The sequence below is a fragment of the Moschus berezovskii genome, chromosome 8 (genome assembly GCF_049115385.1).
Source record: "Moschus berezovskii isolate FMDL1 chromosome 8, NW_MosBer_1.0, whole genome shotgun sequence".
Lineage (NCBI taxonomy): Eukaryota > Metazoa > Chordata > Mammalia > Artiodactyla > Moschidae > Moschus > Moschus berezovskii.
The window spans coordinates 15,897,804-15,924,892 of record NC_142467.1 but is presented as its reverse complement, the minus strand read 5'-3'; the positions used below and the strand labels follow the sequence as shown (position 1 = coordinate 15,924,892).

Below are 27,089 nucleotides of genomic sequence, written 5' to 3'. Positions count from 1 at the left end.
TTTTGTTCACTGCCAAATCCCACACCAAACTGATGACGATGTATGAGAGGTCATCAGTGATACGTCAATATTTCCTGAACAGATGGATGAATGAATGATGTTTAAGGTACTAAAGGAAAAATAGTATTTCTGATCAAAAAAGAAAATGATTGTGTTAAGCCAAGACGAGTAGATTCTTACTGCAGATCTTTCAGAGCTTTTAAAGTACCAGTGAGAATGATGAATCTCAGATAGCAACTTTCAGGCAAAAGTTCCAGAGAAGAAACTTAAAAAAATCTGGCCTTAAATGTGTGGAATTATGAGAATTGACAACAGTGCCCTCGCACAATACATGCCCTTTTCTCCTATTAGATAGAATAGTGGATTAGAGAAAAACCAAAACCATGAGACTGACCCAGCAATGACTTACTCGTGACTTTGTATTTAAGCCTAAGGATATCTGTTAATTTATTTTCTATCTGTAGACTCCATAACGCATTTGAGGGAGGGTGAAAAGTTTGAAAATCTTGGTGAGCCATTAAAAGGCACTTTATGGGTATTTAGCACATCCTGAATTGATGGCAGTGCCTAAAGAGGCAATGTTACTTCTCAAAGTGGCCAAAGGTGTTCCCAGGCATAATGAACTGTCATGAAAGTAAGGAGAGACACGTGACTCAGTGCCATTGAGATAATGAGAAAATCAAGCATAGCACAGGCACTAAAAGAAGATCCTAATTTAGGAGTCAAAACTTCTTGGTAACTGAAAAGATAACAGCATTCTCAGAAATATCAAAAGGCTTCTAGAATGTCCTATATTTTTATTTCAGTGGTTGTTACATATTCAATTGTATTTGTCAAAATCTATCCAGAAATATGCTTTGATTTATATATTTAATACATATTAATTATATCCCAATAAAATACTCTTAGCATTAAGGGGAAAAACATTTCCAGATACTATAAATCTTGCTAAAATCTTTCTTTTCCTATCTTTGATTAGCTCTGAAAAAAGACAAAGCCAAAACGTTTTTTCCAAATGCCATAAAATCTTAAAATATTTGCAATCCTGTTGAGGGTTTGGCATATAGAAGAATAATGACAAGGACTGGTCTGATTGTGCAGAGAACTGAATCAGGAAATATTTAAAGGTTGTAAATGGTTTTGCTCTTGGAAGAAAAGCTATGACCAACCTAGACAGCATATTAAAAAGTAGAGACATCACTCTGCCGACAATGGTCCATATAGTCAAAGCTATGGTTTTTCCAGTAGTCATGTATGGATGTGAGAGTTGGACCATAAAGAAAGCTGAGCGCAGAAGAATTGATGCTTTTGAACTGTGGTGTTGGAGAAGACTCTTGAGAGTCCCTTGGACTGCAAAGAGATCCAACCAGTCAATCCTAAAGGAAATCAGTCCTGAATATTCACTGGAAAAATTGATACTGAATCTCCAAACACTTTGACCATCTGATGAAGAGTCGACTCATTGGGAAAGACCCTGATGCTGGGAAAGAATGAAGGCAGGAGGAGAAGGGGATGACAGAGGATGAGATGGTTGGATGGCGTCATTGACTTAATAAACATGAGTTTGAGCAAGCTCCAGGAGATAGTGAAGGACAGGGAAGCATGGGGTTGCAAACAGTCAGATACAACTGTAGCAATTTAGCATAGCACATAGCACAAATGTTGTAGATATGAAGTTAAAACATTATGAAGAAGAAACTACTAAACTACCTTTAGTAAATAAGACTATAAAGTAATAAGTATTTAGATAAATGGTTGCTATTCATGTATTTTTTAAAAACCTAGAAAGTCAGCAAGATAGATTCAAGTGTGAGCAGAAGTTTGTGTTGGGTTTTTAAAAGAAATGAAAAAAAATTTGTTTAATCAACCATAATTGTAGCAGTTCAGTTACTTGCTCCTTTTTAAAATCAAAATATTTCTTTCTTAAGCTGGCAGCTCATTAAAGATTGAAAATCAATTTATTTTTCATTTAGGAAAAGAGAGTTTCATGAACAACATTGCTTTATTATGGTTTTTTTCCCAAGTTACATTAATAAAAGTAGCACTTGTTCATTGTAATTATTTGCAAGTTTAGGAAATAAATTTAAAACCTAGGAAAATTTTCTCATAATTTCACCACCTAATGACAACCTCTACAAGCACCCAGGTGCATCTGCCTCTGGTCTTTCCAGGCATTCCCTTTAGGAAGCTGAGACTATTGTTTGTAAGCATACCTTTAATATAAAATTATATCATAAACTTTTTCATAGGTCATTAAAAGCTCTTTGTATGATGCATACATCATGGTTTACTTCTTTTTTCTTTTAATATTTAAATGTCTTTGTTCATAAATGTATCGACATTTGTATTATTTCTATTGTATATGTTCTTAGAAATGGTATTACCAGGGTAAGAGCACAGTAAAAACTCTTGACACTTATTGCCAAATTGGTTTCCAGAATGTTTATATCTATCTATACTTCCATTGGGGCTTTCCTCATAGCTCAGTTGGTAAAGAATCCTCCTGCAATGCAGGAGACCCCGGTTCAATCCCTGAGTTGGGAAAATCCCCTGGAGAAGAGAAAGGCTACCCACTCCAGTATTCTGGACGGGAGAATTCCATGGACTATACAGCCCATGGGTCGCAAAGAGTCAGACACGACTGAGTGACTTTCACTTTCATACTTCCATTAGCTTTATACGAGAGTTCCATTAGCTTCCATCAGCTTTTTTCACTATACCTATGCCAGCATTGATATTTATTGTTTTAATCACTGCTTGACAGGATAGAAATGAGATCTTTCTCTTTTTTTCACCTTTTAAAAATGACTATAACAGTTTACATTTTCTCTGTCGATACTCTGTTAATATCTTTTGTAGATTTAGTGCTTTTTAGTTTTTCTTTATGGATTTTATATTAAAAATAATAAGCAGGAATGCTTTGGTAAGTGTTTAAAAATCAGCAGTTTTTTCTGGGGGATAAAATACCTGGTTTATAGTGTTTGCCTATTTCCATGGTGTAAATACACTCACTGTGATTGATTTCAAAAACCAACTGATGGGAGCTTTCCTAGTGGCTCAGTGGTAAAGAATCTGCCGGCCAATTCAGGAGACACGTGTTTGATTCCTGATTGGGAAGATCCCACATGCCATGGAGCAACTGAGCCCAAGCACCACAACAATTGAGCCTGTGCTCTAAAGCCCAGGATCCACTAGTGAGCCCACATGCCACAACTATGAAGCTCACGAGCCCTAGAGCCATGCTGCAAAATAAGAAAGACACTGAAACGAAAAGCCAGAGTAGCACCCCGCTTGCCGCAACTAGAGAAAGCCTGTCTATAGCTATGAAGACCCAGCACAGTCAAAAATGAAATAAAAAATAAATAAAATTATTTTAAAAACCAGTTGATGTTACTAAACAAAAAGATGGGAAGAGACATACATACGCAATCGGCTCTCAAGAATAAGTGTGTACTGATTGCAACATTCAGTGGAAACCCTTGGCAGTAACACTTGTTACAAATGTTCTCCCAGTTTGTTGTTTATATATTAATTTTATTTATAATGAATATTTTAAAAATTTTTAAATAAGGTTTAATATTCCAATATTTTGCTCTTTGACATCCCTCATTACTTTTAAGAACAAAAATTTCAGAGATGAAATAATCTCCTCCATTATCTGTCACTTTTATGGTTTAACTTTTTAAATATTTTAAATCTATTTTTTTTTAAATCTATATATATTCATGTATGATGTGAGGTATAGATCTAAATTGATTGTCTTCTTAGTGCATGCCATGCTTGCTGAGTTGCTTCAGTCGTATCCAACTCTTTGCCATCCTATGGACTGTAACCTGCCAGGCTCCTCTGTCCATGGAATTCTCCAGCAAGAATACTGGAGTGGGTTGCCATGCCCTCCTCCAGGGGATCTTCCTGACCCAGGGATCAAACCCAAGTCTCTTATGACTTCTGCATTGGCAGGCGTGTTCTTTACCACTAGCACCACCTGTGAAGCCCTGTTTTCTGAATAAGTAACCAAGTTATGACCAACCTAGATAGTATATTAAAAAGCAGAGACATTACTTTGCCAACAAAGGTCCATCTAGTCAAGGCTATGGTTTTTCCAGTGGTCATGTATGGATATGAGAGTTGGACTGTGAAGAAAGCTGATCGCCAAAGAATTGATGCTTTTGAACTGTGGTGCTAGAGAAGACTCTTGAGAGTCCCTTGGACTGCAAGGAGATCCAACCAGTCCATTCTAGAGGAGATCAATCCTGGGTGTTCATTGGAAGGACTGATGCTAAAGCTGAAACTACAATACTTTGGCCACCTCATGCAACAAGTTGACTCACTGGAAAGGACTCTGATGCTGGGAAGGATTGAGGGCGGGAGGAGACGGTGACGACAGAGAATGAGATGGCTGGATGGCATCACCAACTCGATGGACATGAGTTTGAGTGAACTCTGGGAGTTGGTGATGGACAGGGAGGCCTGGCATGCTGTGATTCATGGGGTCGCAAAGAGTCGGACACGACTGAGCGACTGAAATGAACTGAACTGAACTGAACCAGAAATCTTAACAGTGTATGTGAAATTCCTTCCTCATTGACTTTGAGTCTCATATATGGCATATTTCTTTCTTACATTTACCAAGATCTTCACTAAATTACAATGACCAATTTAGCTAGGCACAGTTATTTAGCTGCACTCATTTCAAAATGAGCTTTACTATTTAATAGGGCAAGTTCTCGTCTCTCACTATTCTTTACCAAAACAAAGTAAAACAACACCTACTGTTAGAATCTGAATGTTTGTATCCCCACCAAAAGTCATATGTGAAATCCTAATGTCCAACGTGATGGTATTAGGAGGGACTTGGGCCCTGAAAGTGGAGTCCTCAAAAAGCAGATGAGTACCCTCATAAAAGAGACCCCACAGCACTCCCTGGCCCCTTCCACTATGTGCTGCTGCTGCTGCTGCTGCTAAGTCACTTCAGTCGTGTCCGACTCTGTGGGACCCCATAGACGGAAGCCCACAAGGCTCTCCCGTCCCTGAGATTCTCCAGGCAAGAACACTGGAGTGGGTTGCCATTTCCTTCTCCAATGTGTGAAAGTGAAAAGTGAAAGTGAAGTCGCTCAGTCGCATCCGACCCTTAGCGACCCCATGGACTTCAGCCCACCAGGCTCCTCCATCCATGGGATTTTCTAGGCAAGAGTACTGGAGTGGCTTGCCATTGCCTTCTCCGTCCACTATGTGAGGATGAAGCAAAAAGTCAGCAGTCCGCAGCCCAGAAGAGGGCTCTCCCCAGAACCCAACCATGCAGGCCCCCTAAATCTTGGACTTCCACCTTCCAGAACTATGAGAAATAGATCCCTGTTGTCGTATTCTGTGGTTTTTTGTCATGGTGGCCTGAATGAACTAAACACCTATTCAGTTCAGTTCAGTTCAGTCACTCAGTCGTCTCCGACTCTTTGCGACCCCATGAATCACAGCACACCAGCCCTCCCTGTCCATCACCAACTCCCAGAGTTCACTCAAACTCATGTCCATCGAGTCAGTGATGCCATCCAGCCATCTCATTCTCTGTTATCCCCTTCTCCTCCAGCCCCCAATCCTTCCCAGCATCAGAGTCTTTTCCAGTGAGTCAACTCGTCGCATGAGGTGGCCAAAGTATTGCAGTTTCAGCTTTAGCATCAGTCCCTCCAATGAACATCCAGGATTGATCTCCTCTAGAATGGACTGGTTGGATCTCCTTGCAGTCCAAGGGACTCTCAAGAGTCTTCTCCAACACCACAGTTCAAAAGCATCAATTCTTCGGCAATCAGCTTTCTTCACAGTCCAACTCTCACATCCATACATGACCACTGGAAAAACCAGAGCCTTGACTAGATGGACCTTTGTTGGCAAAGTAATGTCTCTGCTTTTTAATATGCTAGCTAGGTTGGTCATAAATTTCCTTCCAAGGAGTAAGCGTCTTTGAATTTCATGGCTGCAATCAGCATCCACAGCGATTTTGGAGCCCAAAAAAATAAAGTCTGACACTGCTTCCACTGTTTCCCCATCTATTTCCCATGAAGTGATGGGACCAGATGCCATGATCTTCATTTTCTGAATGTGGAGCTTCAAGCCAACCTTTTCACTCTCCTCTTTCGCTTACCTCAAGAGGCTTTTTAGTTCCTCTTCACTTTCTGCCATAAGGGTGGTGTCATCCGCATATCTGAGGTTATTGATATTTCTCCCAGCAATCTTGATTCCAGCTTGTACTTCTTCCAGCCCAGCGTTCCTCATGATGTACTCTGCATAGAAGTTAAATAAGCAAGATGACAATATATAGCCTTGACGTACTCCTTTTCCTATTTGGAAACAGTCTGTTGTTCCATGTACAGTTCTGACTGTTGCTTCCTGACCTGCATACAGGTTTCTCAAGAGGCAAGTCAGGTGGTCTGGGATTCCCATCTCTTTCAGAATTTTCCACAGTTTATTGTGATCCACACAGTCAAAGGCTTTGGCATAGTCAATGAAGCAGAAATAAATGTTTTTCTGGAACTCTCTTGCTTTCTCCATGATCCAGCGGATGTTGGCAATTTGATTTCTGGTGCCTCTGCCTTTTCTAAAACCTGCTTGAACATCTGGAAGTTCACGGTTCACATATTGCTGAAGCCTGGCTTGGAGAATTTTGAGCATGACTTTACTAGCGTGTGAGATGAGTGTAATTGTGCGGTAGTTTGAGCATTCTTTGGCATTGCCTTTCTTTGGGATTGGAATGAAGACTGACCTTTTCCAGTCCTGTGGCCACTGCTGAGTTTTCCAAATTTGCTGGCATATTGAGTGCAGCACTTTCACAGCATCATCTTTCAAGATTTGAAATAGCTCAACTGGAATTCCATCACCTCCACTAGCTTTGTTCGTAGTGATTATTTCTAAGGCCCACTTGACTTCACATTCCAAGATGTCTTGCTCTAGGTCAGTGATCACACCTATAGATATGCAAAAGTAAACAAGCCAAAACACAAAACCTTTAGCTAGTATTCTTGACACTTGTATGTCTTCAGCTAAAGCTATATTTGCTCTTGGCTTGTTTCAATCTGTATATAGCCTTTGAAATTTTCCTAATTCATTTCCTATAAAAATCCTTCTTTTCTTCCAAACATTCATAATCATTAATTTAACATGGTTCAAACCCTGGTAACATCTAGTAACTAACCTTTTATATTCCCCTAAATCACAAAGTTGTTTGTGCTTCAAAAAGTCCTATTCTCTCAACACTTTTCTGAATAAATATATATTACATTTTATATGTCTTAACTTTACACTGGTATTTGTTTGAATATCAACCAAGATACAATTTTCTTCTGTGAACAAGCAAAAAAACTTAGTTTTTATGTATGAGTGCCAAAAATTAAAACCTACTGTTTGGGGGACCACCAAGCTGGTGGAATAGAGTAGTCAGATTAATTTCAGAACACTCAGACATAATGAAGACATGACGATGCATACTCAAGGCAAAATCTGAATACATTCAAGCCATAAATTTCTCATGTTCTCTAAAAACATCTAAAACAATAAACCTTTTTCATTCCATGTAAGTGAAATAGTTTGATTCAGATTTGCTTGTTAGTTCCTAATGCTTTGTTGTGGTTCCAACTCAACCTATAAAGGGCCTTGCCTAACTCACTGGAAAAGACTCTGATGCTGGGAAGGATTGGGGGCTGGAGGAGAAGGGGACGACAGAGAATGAGATGGCTGGATGGCATCACCGACTCTATGGACATGAGTTTGAGTGAACTCCGGGAGTTGGTTATGGACAGGGAGGCCTGGCGTGCTGTGATTCATGGGGTCGCGGAGAGTTGGACACGACTGAGTGACTGAACTGACTGACTAACCGAATGCCATATGAAAGGTCTCTTTTTCTAAACTTGACCATCAATTCTGAAAAAGGTGAAAAGTTTTTATGTCGAGGATGGTCACGTCCACGCAGCACAGTAAATAAGTTTGGCTTGACCTGTATGGTATTTATAAAGAATGAATAAAATGTCAATATTTTAAAATTCAGCAATTTAACATACAATCTGGATTTCCAGCTTCTGTTGAGATACTGTTGAACCATCATGCCCACCTGGCAACTGTAAGCAGGACTCAAGCCATCACTGCCTCCCTCGGATATAGCAGGGATGGCTTCTGACACAAGACTCTCACTCATTTGCACTATCAGCCTAAGTAGGAAAATGCACTCAATTTGTAACCTCTACTTTAAATGATATTTTCTTATCATGTGTGATGGGAAATTAATGGGAACTTTAACTCAAATATTGCAGATGATAGAAGAACAAATAAAAGTTCGGGATCTGGTGGCCACAGGAACTAACTTCGCAGTACAGGACCTAAGCAACAAACACCTTCAAGGAGTTGGAGATCTTCGAGGAAGAGTAGTCAGGTGAGAAGAAACGTATTAACTAATGCTTAGCAGTCAGTTTTGGCCACTGAATTCTCATCCCTAAGTAAGTTCTATGTTGTAGAAAACAGAATACTGATAAGATAGTAACTGAGAAAGTGTATCATGAAATTTGGAAGTCTCATGCTACCTGTGAGATCCAAGGGTTCTGTAAAGAACCTCTTATACAGAATGCCTAGTTTGGTTTCATCTGCAAATGACAAGTCTTATCTTTACAGCCCTCAGCTGTCCAAATGCCAACATCTATATACAAAGACATGCCCTTAAAACCACATACAGAATCCCCAGATGTCTTAAATTCTAATGATTTAAACATTTAAGATATATAGAATTGCATATAAAGGCCTAGCAAAAGGGATTTAATGGTCAAGGGAATAAAATTTTGAATGATATTTTTTATATGAGACTGAAAAAATTCATGGTGCACAGCTCAGCAAAAATTTGTAGGTATTGACCATGGCAGGAACTTTCTGGTTGACACATCAAAGATGACCTGTGAGTGGCTGACCTTGGACACCTTTCCATCTCTGTCTCTTGCCAGCACCTCATTCCTCTCTCCAGAAACACCCCCACTTTCATCTCATTAATCTGCTCTGAATAATCAGGTGATTAATGCCTAAGATAAACCTCTCCTAGGGTATCCGTCCATTCAATTCAACAAAAACATGTACCAAACACTCACCAATGCCAGGCAGTGTTCTATGATTCAAGGGTTCAGCAATATGATCATCTTCCTATAACTTCACAGTCTACCTGGGAAAACATAAGCAATACGATGAGTGCTGTAATGAAAGCCTGGGGTGCCATGGGAATATGCAAATCAGATTGGGGCATAAAAATGGCTTCCTGGAGGAGGTGACACTTGAGATGAGTTTTGAAAGACTGTAGCAGTTAAACAGACAGGGATAGGAAATGTACGTCACATAGGAGGAATGATGTGTGCAAAGGAACTGTGGGATAAATTACTGTTCAGGACGTGTTCAGGACTTCCCTGTGAGGGCACTATTTTAGTTGTGGTATTTAGGGAAAGACGGGAGATTGGGAGATGAAGCTAGAGAAATGATCCAAAGTTAGATGATGAGGGATCTTTGGTCAAAGTAAAACGTATGAACTTTATGTAAAAGGTTATAAATAGCCATGGGATGATTTTAAGCAAGGGGATGACATTCATTAACCTTTTGGTAGTAGCTGAATTGGTAGAGTACAGAAATAATATATGAAGATGAAAGGAAGTCTATGGAAGCAATCAAGGTGAGAAGTTTTAGTTTAGGGGTCTAAACTAAAACTCTGCCATGCAAGTCCAGAGCAGGTAACAGACATGAGGAAAACAGAATCTACAGGATTAGTAGGTGTGTGTGTTTGTGTGTGTGTACACACATAGGTACTATATACATACAAATATACACACATATACAAGGTTATGTGTATATATACTTTATACTTCTAAAATACATAAAATTATATATACTTTTATATAACATTTGATAAATAGAATTTTTACAATATTTGGGTAAATGAGGAAGCAAGATAATGAAACAACCCACCACTCTCCTTAGGTGAGCCATGGTTTTACAAAGAAGATAAGCACCAAAATCTCTTTTGACTCAAACTTGGAATCTGGTTCAATTTGGTGGTGCATTGATAACACTATTCCAGGCAAGAATACAGGAGTGGGTTGCCATGCCCTCCTCCAGGGGATCTTCCTGACGCAGGGATCAAACGCCCGTGTCTTACATCTCCTGCATTAGGAGACAGATTCTGTACCACTAGCGCCACCTGGGAAGCCCCTGGTTTTTTTAGATTCCACATATAAATAAGATCATGCAACTTTTTTTTCTTCCTGTGTCTAGCATATTTCACTTGGCATAATGTCCTGCAGATTGATATATGTTGTCACAAATGGCAAAGTCTCCTCCTTCTTTGAGGCTAAAAATTTTGTGACTCCATGTATATCACAATTTATTTATTTATTCATCCCTAAATGACAACCCTCTCCACTATTCTTGCCCGGAGAATTCCATGGACAGAGGAACCTGGTGGGTATATAGGGTCGCAAAGAGACAAGACTGAGAGACTAATACACACACACACACACACACACATACAAAGACACTTAGGTTGTTTCCATGTCTTGTTTATTGTGAATCTCGCTGCAGTTAACATGACAGGATATATTTCTTCCATGTATTCATTTCCTTTGGATACATATCCAGTAGGAGGATTTCCAGGTGACAGTTCTATTTTTAACTTTTCAAAGAATCTCCATACTATGTTATATAACAACTATACCAATTTACACTCGTGCTAACAGTGTGGAAGGGTTCCCTTCTCTCCACATCTGCACCAATACTTTGTATAATACTCATCTCAACAGCTATGAGGTGACATCTCATGGCTTTGATTGGCATTTCCCTGATGATTCGTAATATAGAGCTCCTTTTCATGTACCTGTTGGCCATCTGTCTCTTATCTTTGGACAAATATCTAGTCAGGGTTTTGCCCATTTTTAAAACCATGTGACCATTTAAAACCACTTGTTTTTCTGTGGTCCCAAGGGACTTACAGATGCACTCTCCCGGCTCTCAGAGTTAGATGATTTGGGAGCAAGTTTCTTGGATAGCGGCTAGACACACTTCACTCCCCAGGGAGAACCTGGGATCTGGTGGTTCCCTCCCAGCTGAAGGTACCGAACCAGGGATGGGGTGTATGGTGTGTGTATATCTCAACTTTTTTGACCCTTTTTGATGTAGGTATTTTCTTAGTTGCCTGATGTGTAAAGTGAAAGTCGCTCAGTTGTGTCCAATTCTTTGAGACACCATGGACTGTAGGCCTCCAGGCTCCTCTGTCCATGGAATTCTCCAAGAAAGAATACTGGAGTGGGTTGCCATTTCCTTCTCCAGGGGATCTTCCTGACCCAGGGATTGAAGCTGGGTCTTCTACATTCCAGGCAGATGCTTTAACCTCTGAGCCACCAGGGAACATGCCTGGTGTATGAAGTGAAGTGAAAGTCACACAGTCGTGTCCGACTCTTTGTGACCCCATGGACTGTCCATGGAATTCTCTAGGCCAGAATACTGGAGTAGGTAGCCTTTCCCTTCTCCAGGGGATCTTCCCAACCCGGGGATCGAACCCAGGTCTCCTGCATTGCAGACAGATTCTTTACCAGCTAAGCCACAAGGGAAGCAGGAGCCTCTAAACCAACTTCTGGATTTTTCCCAGAGGGACTGGATCCGAATTTTGCTGTTTATTGGTGCATCTGAGGGAGGAGGGAAAAATCAAGAGCCTCCTAGTCCTCTGTCTTGCTCTCTGATCACTGACTTACCTCCCCTTTAATGTGAAGCAGTGATTTTAGAAAAAGGTCTTATTTTTCCTTAAAATGTCTTCCTTTTATGATAATTTCTTAAATCTAGTGATTTGAGAAGGCAATGGCAAGCCACTCCAGTACTCTTGCCTAGAAAATCCCATGGATGGAGGAGCCTGGTAGGCTGCAGTCCGTGGGGGGTCGCTAAGGGTCGGACACGACTGAGCGACTTCACTTTCACTTTTCACTTTCACACATTGGAGAAGGAAATGGCAACCCACTCCAGTGTTCTTGCCTGGAAAATCCCAGGGATGGGGGAGCCTGGTGGGCTTCCGTCTATGGGGTCACACAGAGTCGGAGACGACTGAAGTGACTTAGCAGCTTAGCAGTGATTTGAGACATAATCTGGCTAAAAGCCAGGAGATTTAAATTCACTCTTCCTCCTTTTCCTTTCCATGTTTTTGCAGGCAAGTGACCCATGGACCAGCTGAGGCAGAATAATTACTTTCCTCCTACATATGTTGACCTTAATTCCAATGAGCATTTTGGCATAAGAGTGAACTAAGTTGATTATTTTAACATAATTCCTAGCAAACCTTTTAGTGCTCCATGAATCAAACTCAATATTTGATAACAATGTACTTTTGAATTTTATACCTTATTTCCCTCTCCAATATAGTGGCAATTTAAAAGCAAGTACTTTCAATGAGATGAGGTTCTCAAAGTTGTCTGCCTGATTTTGACACCTTGTACTCTATTTGATAGGTTAGCCTCATGTGCAAAAAAGAAAAAGACCAGCATGTGAAGGGCAGCCATATAGCCATGTATGATGACTCTAGAAGCAGCCAGAGCAGACCAACCCTCTATCCATATGTGACTATTACCCTAAGGCAAATATGCCTATCAGTTCAGTTCAGTTGCTCAGTCATGTCCGACTCTTTGTGACCCCATGGACTGCAGCATGCCAGGCTTCCCTGCCCATCCAACTTCTGGAGCTTGCTCAAACTCATGACCATCGAGTTGGTGATACTATCCAACCATCTCATCGTCTGTCGTCCCCTTCTCCTCCTGCCTTCAATCTTTCCCAGCATCAGGGTCTTTTCCAATGAGTTGGTTTTTCACATCAGGTGGCCAAAGTACTGGAGTTTCAGCTTCAGCATCAGTCTTTCCAATGAATATTCAGGACTGATTTCCTGTAGGATGGACTGGTTGCATCTCCTTGCAGTCCAAGGGACTCTCAAGAGTCTTCTCCAGCACCACAGTTCAAAAGCATCAATTCTTTGGTGCTCAGCTTTCACATTTCAAATCTGCATATGAAATAACTAAATTGTGTTGATGTACAATTAAAAGCATAAGACATGTCCTATGAAGAGGCACTAATGCTATTATTTGGATACTGTCAACTTTTGAAAAAGAGTGAGGACTTCTTTGTTAAAGATATTTTTACTCCACTCTTCTCACCTGAGACATCTCCATGCCAGTAAAAATAAAAGGAGGAAAACAAAAATGTCACCTTTAACATGACATGGAAGTTGCTACAACCACTCACAATAGACAGAGCAGGCGTACCAAACACAGAGATGTGTGGACCGAGTATCCTCCTCAGACCCGAGATAGCATGATCTCCTCCAGATCAAGAGGCACCATCCACAAAGGCGTCGACCAGATCTCCTGAATACAGGAGCATTAGCCTAGGGGATGGGGTGAGTCACAGGAGAAATAGGAAATACCCTTGAGAGAGTCAAGGCAGCAGCACAGAAGAGCAGAGACGGCAAAGCTGAGAGGCACGCGTGACATTTATCGTCTGGGACCCCCCTTCTTATCAACTTACGCCTAAGAGAAACTGACTCGGTGCAAGAGGCCGAGGAGGGAGAAGAGGCAGTGGTGTCGCGTTGAAGAATCTCTGGTGAGGATGTGCTGGGAGACACGCAGATCTGGTCCTCGAGGGGAAAATGGGGAGATGCACCCCTCCCTGGGCCTAAGGAAGCAGCAGACTTGGTAGCGATGAGCCTGAATAGAGGAGCTGGGCTACCTCCCCGTGAAACACACCCTTGCTGATCGGCGGGTGGCCAGGACCACAGAAGATGGGAGAGCGGGAGTCACAAAGAATCCGTGTGTGAAAGCCGCCAGCACCAGCATCCAGGGAGACATGCAGCGATAGACAGATGGATAGAAGCACCAGGCTGATGAAGACACCTCAAGACAGGAATTATCCAGAAAAATACAGAAACAGCTCAAATCCAAGTTTCAAACTTGGATTCTTGGAAACTTGGATTCTTGAATTCTTGGAAACTCCTGGTTTCGAAGAATTCATGAAGAGCAAAAGAAAAAGATCGCTGATTGAACTGTTGCACATAATTTTGCTCCTTCCAAAAGCCTAAGTAAAAAATATATATCTTTTTCTCTTTAAAACATAAACCCACAAAGACAGGGAACATCAGCCTAGAAATGTTGGAACCTGGAAGACAGACATGTGGAAACTGACTTAGCAGGAGAAATGAGACTGATTTTCTAGCCGTAGGACAAGCCAATGACAACCTGGTTTCACCCCCTCAGAATTCTCACAGGCTTAGGGATGGGCTGCACCAGGCAGCTCTGAGAGAGTGGGTGAAGGTGGGCACTTGCCTCCAGGGAGAGGAACTAAGAGACATGGGGAGAGACATAGGCAGGAATCACTGCAGTGTGTTCTTTGCCTTCTCATTGTTACTGCCTTTCAAACTACAAACATGTTTTACTCTGATTAAAATTAAGCGATAAAAAGGTTTTCCCCCAAAAAGAGATTATCAACTAACAAAAGGAAATAGATAAACCAGAATTGCTCAGGGATAGGAGAAAGAAAAAAATTAAATATTACAGAGATTCAATTTACTTTAGAAGCCCCCCCAAGAGAATAGATACAACTGAAAACAAATTATTTCTTAAAAAACCTGACCAAGTCACACAAAACAAAAAGAATAAAACCATTTTCGTATAAAAATGGTTATGGAGAAATGATGTATAGGGCAGAAAACAGAGACTTCATTCAACAGAGAACTAAGAGGAGCTCCTAAAGAAAAAAAAAGAACAAATTCTTCAGAAGAAAAAAAAAATATGGATATAAGAGAAGAAAGATTTCTTGAAACAGAGATTAGAATCTGTAGATCAGAGGGGAAATCTGTAACACCAGAAAAATATCCCCGTTTGAAGTCACTGATTTTCAAAAAGAAAGAATTACTAGAAGAAAGCAAAGCCAAAAAATATCGTTAGACATCTAGGTAGACTAAACAGATCACATTAAGAGAGGAAAAAACTTAGTCATCTCAGACTTGTCCATGTCAAACACTGTCCCATAAGAAGGCAGAAATGTCTATCCTGTTCTGAACAAAAGAAAAGTGACTCAATAATGTTTTCTTAACCAAATTACCTTTTAAGCAGAACAGAACAGACGGGCATTCTCAAGCATTCAAGAATGTCAACAGTCCAATGCTCATGGCCCCTTCGTTTGAACTCTGGATGACAAAATCTGGCCAACCAAGGAATAAATCAAAATAAGGATCTCAGATAAGAAATTATAGCTTTAAAACACTGGGACTGCCCTGGTGGTCCAGTGGCTAAAACTCCACACTCCCAGTGCAGAGAGCCTGGGTTCAATCCCTGGTCAGAGAACAAGATCCCACGTGCTGTGTGCCGTAGCGAGAATCAAGGATCCCGTGTCCCACGTCTGGAACTCAGTGCAGCCAAATAAATGCATACCTTTTAAAATGACTGTCACTGAACATCGAGTCTAAACACAGACTGTTCTAGTGGCAGAACACACTGTAAACGTTTAATCTGATATTTTTAAAATAGAAAAATATTGACAAAACTGTTGGAAGAGCAAGTATATAAACATTTATTTTCTCATTTTTTTTTCCTTTGGCATAGGGTCAACGGAAAATAAAGTTAAAATGGTAGTTGTAAAAAGTACAATGTTTCCAATCTATGATAGCTTTTTATAACTTCATTTTTAGAAATATCTCTTGTAGTAGAGGGTGTGTATACACATACACACACACATACACACATACACCTGAAGTTCAGCAATTGCTTCATTTTTCACTACAGTTACCTTTCCTTAGGTCAAATTAAATTCAAATTCAATGTAATGTTTTTAACTATAACTCATACGTATAATCTGAATATTCTAAACTTATTTTATTTCTTCCTATCTCCATGTGTCTATATACGATATATGTATATATTATAATGATGAATGAAATAGTAACCAAATGTTAACAATGATTATCTCTGAAAAGTGGAGTTTGGGATGATGTCAACGCTTTTCTTTGTTCTTTTTTTTTGTATTGTGTGTAATTTTTTATAACAGGAATTTGTTACTTTAATAAAAACAATAAAATCACTTCAAAGAAAAAGAGAAACTTCTTTTGAAATTTGGAATACAGCCTTGAAAAACCACTTATCCTTGACCTCAGGGTGGAGTTAGGCTAGTTGGGTAGGAATAAGATGGGGTAAAAATCATTAGGCGACAACTCCCAAGCTGAGGAAATAAATAAAACTGCTGATCTTGTGTGGGTGCTTCCTCCATGCCAGGTACTGGCTAAATGCTCTGCACTCCTTATCTCCTTTTATCCTTAAATGACCCTATGCAGGACCACCCTTCAGAACAGCCACTTACGGTTTGGAAGGCTGAGCATACAGCACTCCAGGAGATACTGTTCACATTACCCCCGTATGTCTGGCACACCCTGGAGTTTTGCAGGGGACAAACTCTGCAGCTACATGCAGGGACCGCAGCATTGGTACCCCCTTTTCTCAGATAAGGAAAACTGAAACTTATGGACGGTAAGAGAATTGTCCCAGATCAGAAATCTGGGAAGCAGTAGAAGCCAGACTCAAAGCCTGGTCTACCTGACTAAATCCTGAACCACAGACCTACAACACACAAACCAGCGGTCCCTGAGTGGGTCGCAGGTGGGCTGAGTGAGAGGTGGCCGGCAGTGGTGGTAGCAACAACTATTTCCCTGTGTTTGCTAAGTCGCTTTAATCGTGTCCAACTCTGTGTGACCCCATGGACTATAGCCCACTGGGCTCCTCCATCCATGGGATTCTCCAGACAAGAATACTGGAGTGGGTAGCCATGCCCTCCTCCAAGGGGTCTTCCCAACCCAGGGATCGAACCCCCCCTCTAATGTCTCCTGCATTGGCAGACAGGTTCTTTACCATTCGTGCCTCCTGGGAAGCCGACTCCCATATTGCCTTTATTTCTGTGTAGCCTCTGGGCATCTCAATGTGGACTAACATAAGAATATTCTAACCAACAGTGAGGTTGTTCTGACAATAACAGTTTATATACACAAATGTGTGAAATGACTTTTCCCTGTGACTTCACTTCAGTTCAGTTCAGTCGCTCAGTCGTGTCCGACTCTCTGCGACCCCATGAATCACAGCACGCCAGGCCTCCCTGTCCATCACCAACTCGCGGAATTCACTCAAACTCATGTCCATCGAGTCGGTGATGCCATCCAGCCATCTCATTCTCTGTCGTCCCCTTGTCCTGCCCCCAATGCCTCCCAGCATCAGAGTCTTTTCCAGTGAGTCAACTCTAGGTGCTTCCATTTTGAGTCAGGTTAATCCCTGATTTTTCCTCCTGGCAGTCTGCCTACCCCTCACCAGTTATCCGGTATCCTTTCAAGAGGTTTTTTCAAGGGGTTAGCTCACCTTTAGCTCAAATTTGACACCAAATGTTAGAAAGAGAAACTCATTTTTGGATCCTAAAGAAAATGTTGACAGCTACAGAACAATGTTTATAGCACTTATCATGACAATATGAAAATATAGTTCCTAATAAATGTTATTTGATGACAGTCAAAATGGCTACTTGATAAAATGACAAACTTCAAAGTGATGTCTGGTAACTCATTTATTAATACACAAAACACAACCCTACAGGGCTTTCTGTCCTACCCTTCACACAGATATGAGTGCATTGAAACTGATAATACAGTAAGTAACCTGCTCTCTCGTAAGGGAGGCCTTGAGTGGAGTAGTGGGTGGGATTCCCTGACATCCTGGGAAGATGGCTAATCTGAATTTTAAGGCCATTTCACTAGGGTTCCTCCCTGAAAATGCCAAATGCCACCTTATGCGCCAAAGCTTCATACACATCTTAGTGTGGATTCTTTTTGTCCTAACCTAAGACAACACTTAACTGAGGCCACTTAAGGAGCAGGAGTTTTCACTGGGGCTAAGAGAAAAGATGCTGTCTTTTGAAGATGGATTGGGAACCTCTAGTAGGCTGGGACACTTTATCTAGCCAAAGGGGAATTGATGATCTGGTAGCCAAGAAAAGAGGCTAAAGGGAAGAAAGAGAATTCAGAACACAATATAGAAGAGGAAAAAGTTTCAATTTGCCTAACCATTGGCACCACGGAGTATGCCCCAAACATCAAAATCTATTGGAACTCCTATAACTGAGTTAATATATCTTATGGCTGAAAATCTATATCTACTGAGTTTCCCAGAATGTCTTCATCGACTCCAACTCAATGCTTTAATTTGGGCCAGTGTTTCATTCAGGAAAAATAGAGGAAGATGGGGGAGATTTCTGTATATGCCCTTACATCTGCCAAGTCACTATTCAGAGAACTTTAGAACTCTTGCCATCAATTGAATGCGTAGATTCTACTATAGTGTTAAAAATGTTATCGATCTCACATCTAATTTTCATCTTGCCACTAGATGTGATTCCAGCATCATGAAGCTTTCTGGAGACATTCACTTCATCAGAAATGAGCACCAGAAACTTGAAAAAACACTTCAGGAGATGATGTCTTCCCTACAAACTGTTTCTAAGAACTTGGATATGAAGGTAACTGAAAAATTTTGAAACTCTTAAATACAACTGCTAGAAGTAAGGGCTTCTCAGATGGCTCTAGTGGTAAAGAACTGGCCTACCAGCTCAGGAGATGTAAGAGATGTGGGTTTGATCCCTGGGGTGGGAAGATCCTCTAGGGAAGGAAATGGCAACCCACTCCAGTATTGTTGCCTGGAGAATCCCATGGACAGAGGAGTCTGGCAGGCTATGGTCCATAGGGTCACAACTGAAGTGACTTAGCATGCATGCATGCCAGAAGTAAGATCATTATGACTTACCAAAATGCTCAGTCAAGCAGCAATTATTCAAAAGAACTCTTTTCCTCCAAAGTGTTTAAGTATGACAGCTCATGCATATACACCATGCATACTGCCGGGTTAATCGACAAATACTTAATGAGTGCCTTGAGGAGCCTGGTGGGCCACAGTCCATGGGGTCACAAAGAGTCGGACAGGACTGAGAGACTAACACTTTCATATTTTCTTATGTTCCAAAACAGCCACTCATTGTAAGCATATGCTACTGGATTCTACGGTTGCCATCATTTCCTTACTTCCTAGGTTCTTCTCTCTTTTCTTTTTCTTCTTCTTCTCTTTTTGGCCTTGCCATGTGGTATGTTGGATCTTAGATCCCCAACCAGGGATTGAATCCTATTCTTGGACTGCCAGGGAAGGCCCTCCGGGTCCAACTGGAGAGAACAAGCAAAGGAATTTTCCATAGAAGATATTCCTATTAAAGGTCCAGCATAAACCTGAGTTCATCACATTACATCCTAGCAATGGGTTATGTTTCTTACACAATAATACACAAGTCCTTTGGCCTGGATTTTAAAGACCGTCTCTGCAGTGGCCCCTGTGTATCTCCACAGCTCACCCTCATGCTTCCTGGCTCACCCTTTACGCCGGTGATGCTGAACTACCTGTAGTTCACTCACTGCAGAATACTGCACTGCCTCCGTGTTCTGTGTGCTCTTTTTGCCTGAAATGTAGAAAGAATCCACCTGCGATGCAGGAGACCTGGTTTTGATCCCTGGGTTGGGAAGATCCTCTGGAGGAGGGAATGGCAATGCACTCCAGTATTCTTGCCTGGAGAATCCCATGGACAGAGGAGCCTGGTGGGCTACAGTCCATGGGGTCACAAATATTCAGACATGACTGAGCAACTCAGCACAGCATTTTCACCTTCGCAGGCACTGGTTTAATGAAAAGAGCCAAAGGAACTCTTCGATGCCCTACTTTGTCGTGTACCTTGTGTGAGACAAGTACATCTCCTCTGAAGGCATTTTGGCAGAACAAAGTGGAAACCCTTTGGAAACTGGGGGAGATGAAAGCCTGGTGCTTGATTATTTGTTCATGGGAGTCAGTTTATAGAAAGCAGAAGGTATAGAGGAGGCACGAAGTTTACAGCAGTCCCATCGGGCTTGTCCATCTCCCTACAAACCCACCTAAACAGTCCTAATAGTTTTGGGGTTGATTATCTTAGTTTTTCAAGGTAATCATATCAACAACAAATCATAACAGCTTTATCTCTAGTTTTCTGATGTAAAACTTCATTATTTAAGGCTTTGACCAGAACTTCCAGAACCCTGTTACATAAAAGTGGTCAAATAAGGCAGCTTATCTAGTTCCTGATTACACTGGAAATGTCTTTGCTGTTGGCTATTAGTTTGATTTATTCTTAATTATATTAAGAAAGTACCCATCAATTCCTATTTTAGTTAAATTTTATTACAACTGAACATTTAACTTTATAAAATACCTTTTGGACATTAACAAATGCTAATTCAGCATGATTGGTTTTTTGGTTTGGGTTTTTGTTGTTAGCTTATTTATTTTTTTGGCCTTTTATGTGCTACGTCAAAGCATTTCCCAATGCTGAAACATTCTGGCATTTCTGTAATGAAAACTGTACAGTCTTTGTAATAACTCAGTATTTAATTTTGCATCTAACTTCAAAGGTGATATTAGATTCTAGTTTCCCTCTTAGTATTTTTAAGGTAATACATACATGATTCAAAATCAAATCTATATGAGAAAATACACCCTGAGAATTTTCACTTACATTTCTGTCACCAGTAGTCACACCCATTCATGCAACTCACAGGGAACCATTTTTATTAGCCTATTATGAATCCTTTCCATATGCCTTTACAGGTAGTTCAGTTCAGTCACTCAGTCATGTCCAACTCTTTGCGACACCATGAACTGCAGCACGTCAGGCCTCCCTGTCCATCACCAATTCCCGGAGTCTACCCAAACCCATGTCCTTTGAGTCGGTGATGCCATCCAATCATCTCATCCTCTGTCGTCCCCTTCTCCTCCTGCCTCCAATCTTTCCCAGCATCAGGGTCTTCGCATCAGGTGGCCAAAGTATTGGAGTTTCAGCTTCGGCATCAGTCCCTCCAGGGAACACCCAGGACTTTACAGGTAGAAGCAAATACAAATTCATATTCTTACTTCCTCCTTTATACACAAAAGATAACATATTATAAGTGTATCCCTATGCACCTGTTTTTTCTAAACAAACATCCTAGAGGCCCATCCTATCGGTACATGGAGGGCTTCCTCGTACTTTTTCACAACCGTGTACAACAGCTCTGTGTATCACAGCTCATCTAATCAGTCTCTCATGGATCAGCATTTGGATTCTTTTCACTAATTTGCTCTTTCAAACAATGCGACAGTGTGTAACCTTGCACTTATGTCCTTTTGTATGTCTGTAGAATAAATATTTACCCAGAAGTGGTATTGCGGGGCCAAAGTTACTGTGCTTGTTCTCTTGAAAGATCTTGCTCTCCCCAGAGTTTTTACCATATTGCATACCCACCAGCAATATATAAAATGTCCGGTATCCCCACTGCCTCACCGCTGAGTGCTGTTTGACTTTTGAATTTTACCTTTCTTAAAGGAAAAGACATCTGTTTTAATTAGCCTTTCTTATTACATGTTTTCATTTATTTAAGAGCTAGTTGTATTTCTTCTCCAGTGAGCTACGCGTTCATATCTCTTATCCACTTCTCTGTTGGGCTATTGTTCTCTTTTAATTTCCAGGAGCTCTTTATACGTTAGCAAGGCGAGTTGATTCCCCATAGTGTGAGCTGCAAATGTATTTTTCCAGTTTTTCATGTGTCTTTCGACCTTTGGTTTGTACATGGTCTCTATTTATAGCTGAATTTATCAGTCTTCTTTTTACGTGGGTATGTGGCTTCTGAGATTTGAAATCACAGTTAGAGCTTCCTCACACAAAGGCTTGAAACAATTGCTTATATTTTCTTCTAACACTTTCAGGGCTTTATTGTTTATATTCAAATTCTTGATCCATTTTGGAATTTTTTTCTAAAATAGGATTGCCTTCATTATCGTTTTAATTATTGAGACCTTGTAGTGTTTTTAATATCTGATAGGGCTAGTCTCTCCACTGTCTCTTTTTTCTCTTTTCCTAGTGATAATTCGGAGAAGGCAATGGCAAGCCACTCCAGTACTCTTGCCTAGAGAGTCCCATGGATGAAGGAGCCTGGTAGGCTGCAGTCCATGGGGTTGCTGAGGGTCGGACGCGACTGAGCGACTTCACTTTCACTTTTTGCTTTCACACATTGGAGAAGGAAATGGCAACCCACTCCAGTGTTCTTGCCTGGAGAATCCCAGGGACGGGGGAGCCTGGTGGGCTTCCGTCTATGGGGTCACACAGAGTCGGACACGACTGAAGTGACTTAGCAGCAGCAGCAGCAGTGATAATTCGGAGAAGGCAATGGCAAGCCACTCCAGTACTCTTGCCTAGAAAATCCCATGGATGGAGGAGCCTGGTAGGCTGCAGTCCGTGGGGTCGCTAAGGGTCAGACACGACTGAGCGACTTCACTTTCACTTTTCACTTTCACACATTGGAGAAGGAAATGGCAACCCACTCCAGTGTTCTTGCCTGGAGAATCCCAGGGAAGGGGGAGCCTGGTGGGCTTCCATCTATGGGATCACACAGAGTCGGACACGACTGAAGTGACTTAGCAGCAGCAGCAGCAGTGATAATTGCTTTTGCAAATGATTTAAAGATTAGCCTGTCGACGTCCAGCAAGTAAACTGACAGATAACTCTGCTTTAATTTTAATTGAAATCATGTAAAATTTATAAATTACCTTTAGAACTGACATAGTCATAATGCTGAGTGTTTTATCCAAGAACATAGGGTACTTTCCATTTGTTCAGGCTTGCTTTTATATCCTTCAGGAGTGGTTTCAAATTTTCCTCATGTAGATTTGTCATTATCTTAAATATATTTTGAGACTTCAACCTTTTTTTTAAGTTAATTGTAATGGGGTTTTATTATATCTTCTAACTACTTGTTAGTTGTGTATTATAAAGGCTAGATCAATTTTGTACGTCATGAATTGTCTTCTTGATTATAGCAATTTTTCAGTTGGTCTTTGGTTTTTCCAGACACACAATCATATGATTGGTAAGTAAAAATCATTTGACCTCACCTTTTTCCATTTTCATACACATAATTTCTTTTCTCTAAATGTTTTGAATAATAACTCTGGTACAATAGTAAATAATAATGTAGGGACAGAGGGCATCCTGGTCTTGCTCCTGACTTCAACAGAAATGTCCCCAGTGTTTCTCTTCTGATGGAAGAAATAAACTTTCTCAATAAATCTGTTTCCTGGTGACTCAGACTGTAAAGAATCTGCCTGCAGTTCAGGAGACCCAGTTTCAAACCCTGGGTCAGGAAGATCCCCTGGAGAAGGAAATGGCTACCCACTCCAGTATTCTTGCCTGGAGAATCCCATGGACAGAGGAGCCTCGCGGGTTACAGTTCATGGGGTTGCAAAGAGTCAGACAGAACTGAGCAATGAACACAGCAGCATTCCTATTTTACTAAGGTTTTGCAAGTCAAGAAAGTTTATAAAAATAAATGCCTTGTGATATAATGGACAGCATAATGACTATAGTTAACAGTACTGAGTTGAATATTTGAAAGTTGCTAAGTGAGAAGATCCTATGTTTAAAATGTCCTAAGTTATTTCACTTGGAATTTATTTGTGCTCATGTCAGAATTCTACCTAGAAATTCCTGAGGCCTGATCTTAGACCACTCAGGTGTTTTCTTTGCAGAGCCCAATTGTGCATTGCAGCATTTATTCAATAGCATTTGGTGAGCCTGTGCCATTGGTCATCTAATGTGTCCTGAGGATATAGTGGTGATAGAAGATAGAGCGACTTACATTGTAACTGGGGAGACAAAGAAAAGCAACAATCAAACCAACAAACTGATAAACCAAGGTCAATAGCATGCTTTTGTTATATCATTAGATGGTTTCTTATCAAAAAGATTATTATGGACAGCAGAATGGAGTATGCCCCATTGTTCTTTCCCTGAAGGTAGTGCTATTAACTGTTGAATCATTCCTTTGACAAAAATCATTTTCAAATGCAAACATGCTTTAGGCTCAAGTCTTTATTCTGGGCTCCTTTAGGAATAAAGTATAATGAATGTAAGTGCTAGCGGTTTTGTTCACACACAAAAAAGTTCCCTTTTGTACTTTCATTAGGTAATGCAGCTCTTAGAAAAGATAGAGGCTTCCAGTTCTGAGCAAATCTCAAATTTAAAGATGGTCCAGGGGGATTATCGGCATGAAATGAACCTTTTGGAGTTCAAGTAAGTGAATGGAATATTTTTAATTCTGTTTAATGCATTCCAAAGGGTTTTGCCTAACGAAAGCATTAGCACTAAATAAAATCCTATTCCAGGAATTTGAACCTGGCCAAGAAATAAAGCGACACACTGATGTGCAGAGAATATTTTATACTAAAGGGATTCATACCACATTTTAATAGAAGAAATATGCATATTAATTTGACATTCTCATTTGCATAATATCTCAACTGAAATGACACTTTCTGATAAGAGTATAATTTTAACTTATCAATTGTACACTAAAATGCCTCCATGTAAAGCACAATTGAACATACATAGATTCCATGAAGTTATCAAATAACTTTTTAAAGTTTGATTCATTAGCTTTTCCGTTAAGATTTCTTCTAAGACACTCTGCTTGCTTCTTTTCAGTATCCCTATTTGAATACTATTTGAAAATCCCACATTACACTGAGTTTTCCCCTGTACACTGGAGAAAGCAATAAAGGAAACAAGACTCCACATTCAAATTACTGGCCTCTTTATCCTCAACTCCTCCTTTCTTATTTAAATAACCACCATTTCCTGGCATCATAGTACCAGCAAAGGAAATTCTAGGTACTTAGATGACACCACCTTGTTGTTGAGTCACTCAGTCCGGTCTGACTCTGCGAACCCACTGACTGCAGCACGCCAGGCTGCCCTGTCCTTCTGTATCTCCCAGACTTTGCGCAAACTCATGTCCACTGAGTCAGTGATGTCATCCAACCATCTCATCCTCTGTCATCCCCTTCTCCTCCTGCCTTCAATCTTTCCCAGCATCAGGGTCTTTTCCAGTGAGTCAGCTCTTCACATTAGGTAGCCAAAATATTGAAGCTTTAGCATCAGTCCTTCCAATGAATATTCTGAGTTAATTTCTTTTAGGATTGACTGGTTTGATCTTCTAGCTGTCCAAGGGACTCTCCAGAGTCTTCTCCAGCACCTTCATTATGGTCCAACTCTCATATCCATACATGACTACTGGAAAAACCATAGCTTTGATTATATGGACCTTTGTCAGCAAAGTGATGTCTCTGCTTTTTAATATGCTATCTTTGTCACAGCTTTTCTTCCAAGAAGCAAGTGTCTTTTAATTTCACAGTTGCAGTTACTGTATGCAATGAATTTGGAGCTCAAAAAAATAAAGCCTGTCACTGTTTCCACTGTTTCCCCATCTATTTGCCATGAAGTTATGGGACTGAATGCCATAATCTTCATTTTTTGAATGCTGAGTTTTAAGCCAGCTTTTTCACTCTCCTCTTTCACCTCCATCAAGAGACTCTGCCCCTTCTATTCTTGTTCTTTCCCCTCTCTGTCCCACATCCCTTCAGTTTAATGTCTTGGTCAAATCATAATCATGAATATACTTTCTCTCCATTTTCCTCCATCTCTACCATATTTCATTAAATCTAAGTGCCACCGACTATAAAATGTACCAGTATATTCTTGTACCTCTAAGACTTGAAGCTAACAACTAAACAGTGTATGCTAAGTCGCTTCAGTCATGTCCGACTCTATAACTCTATAGACTGTAGCCTGCCAGGTTCCTCTGTCCACGGGATTCTCCAGGCAAGAATACTGAAGTGGGTTGCCATTCCCTTTTCCAGAACATCTTCCCAGACTCATGCCTAGAAATTGGGTATCCCACATTGGAGGCAGATTCTTTACCATCTGAACCACCAGTGGTCATCACTAAAACTCAAAGAGAAATAGGTGTCTTGGGTAAACAGAAAATACCTACTTTCTTCATTTTCTAAAAATGCTTGTCTAGGTTCTTAAATTCTAGCACAATGAGGGTGCTCAGTAAATATCTATGTCATGTTTGATCTAATCCCTTTAGTTTAGAATTAAGATAAAGTGTCCATAGGAGAAATAAAAATGTAAACTGTTTCTAGAAGTACAGTTTAAGAATGGATGTTATTGGAGGAGAAAAGGAACTTATTATCTGGAGTGAAAGACTGGCTTAAAGCGGTCAAGAATATTAAAAAACCGAAAAGAGGGGAAAAGTAAATGTTTGAGATCTAGGGATTACAGCTTTACTGATGTTGTTGCCTACTTATCCCACCTTCAGTCCTGTGGGAAATCAGCTTATAGATGAATCATCTAAATAGTTAAATCTGAATCTGGACACTTTTGTAATAGTATAAACTGGAATCCTTTCTCACTTGAAATAATGAAGTCTTAAAATTTCATTAGTATTACAGTATTAATAGTTTATAAACCATATTTTTCCCCAGGCAAATACTGATTAGTCTATAATTCAATTACACAACAGACTTTTATTTAAAATTTCTCCACTTATTTTTTAAATTAAAAAGTAGTATGCATCATTGTAACAAATAAAATAAGGTAAAGATAAAAACAGAGGTCACCATTCAGGCTTCCTAATGTAACCAGTGCGAACACCAGGGATGTATTTTCCTCACTTTCCCCCTTGTTGATATAAATATGTAACAGAAAAGAGAGATTTTATGTATATACCATATAATATGTATTTATCATAGATTATATACGAGAGAACATGGGTTTTAAAATAAATCCTATACACATTACTCAATAACTGTTTTTTTCAGTGTATGTTCGTATCTCTCTAGATCAGTGAATATTATTCTAGCATTATTTTTCACAGCTGCATAATATTTTAACTTATAGATATGCCATAATTAATTCAACTATCTTACTGATGAATAGATCTTTTCCGGTTTATAGCTACCAGTTCATACAAACAAAAATTTCCAGTTTATACAAAAATTATTGTACGTATATCCTTAAATTTCCTTAGATATAGGTGCTTTTATTTCTATAGGCAAAATTCCTAGGTCAGAGTTTATATTTGT

At 40.2% G+C, this 27,089-nt stretch overlaps 1 protein-coding gene across 1 annotated transcript in view; it reads left to right on the top strand.

Moving 5' to 3' along the window:
• The window catches only part of FAM81B (family with sequence similarity 81 member B), a 55,223-nt gene that overhangs the window by 14,614 nt on the left and 13,520 nt on the right, over positions 1 to 27,089 (top strand). The window contains exons 3-5 of the mRNA XM_055430374.2: positions 8,295 to 8,413; positions 18,450 to 18,579; positions 24,128 to 24,234. Of these exons, the coding sequence (XP_055286349.2) occupies positions 8,295 to 8,413; positions 18,450 to 18,579; positions 24,128 to 24,234 (356 nt within the window). The remainder of the gene's footprint in view (positions 1 to 8,294; positions 8,414 to 18,449; positions 18,580 to 24,127; positions 24,235 to 27,089) is intronic.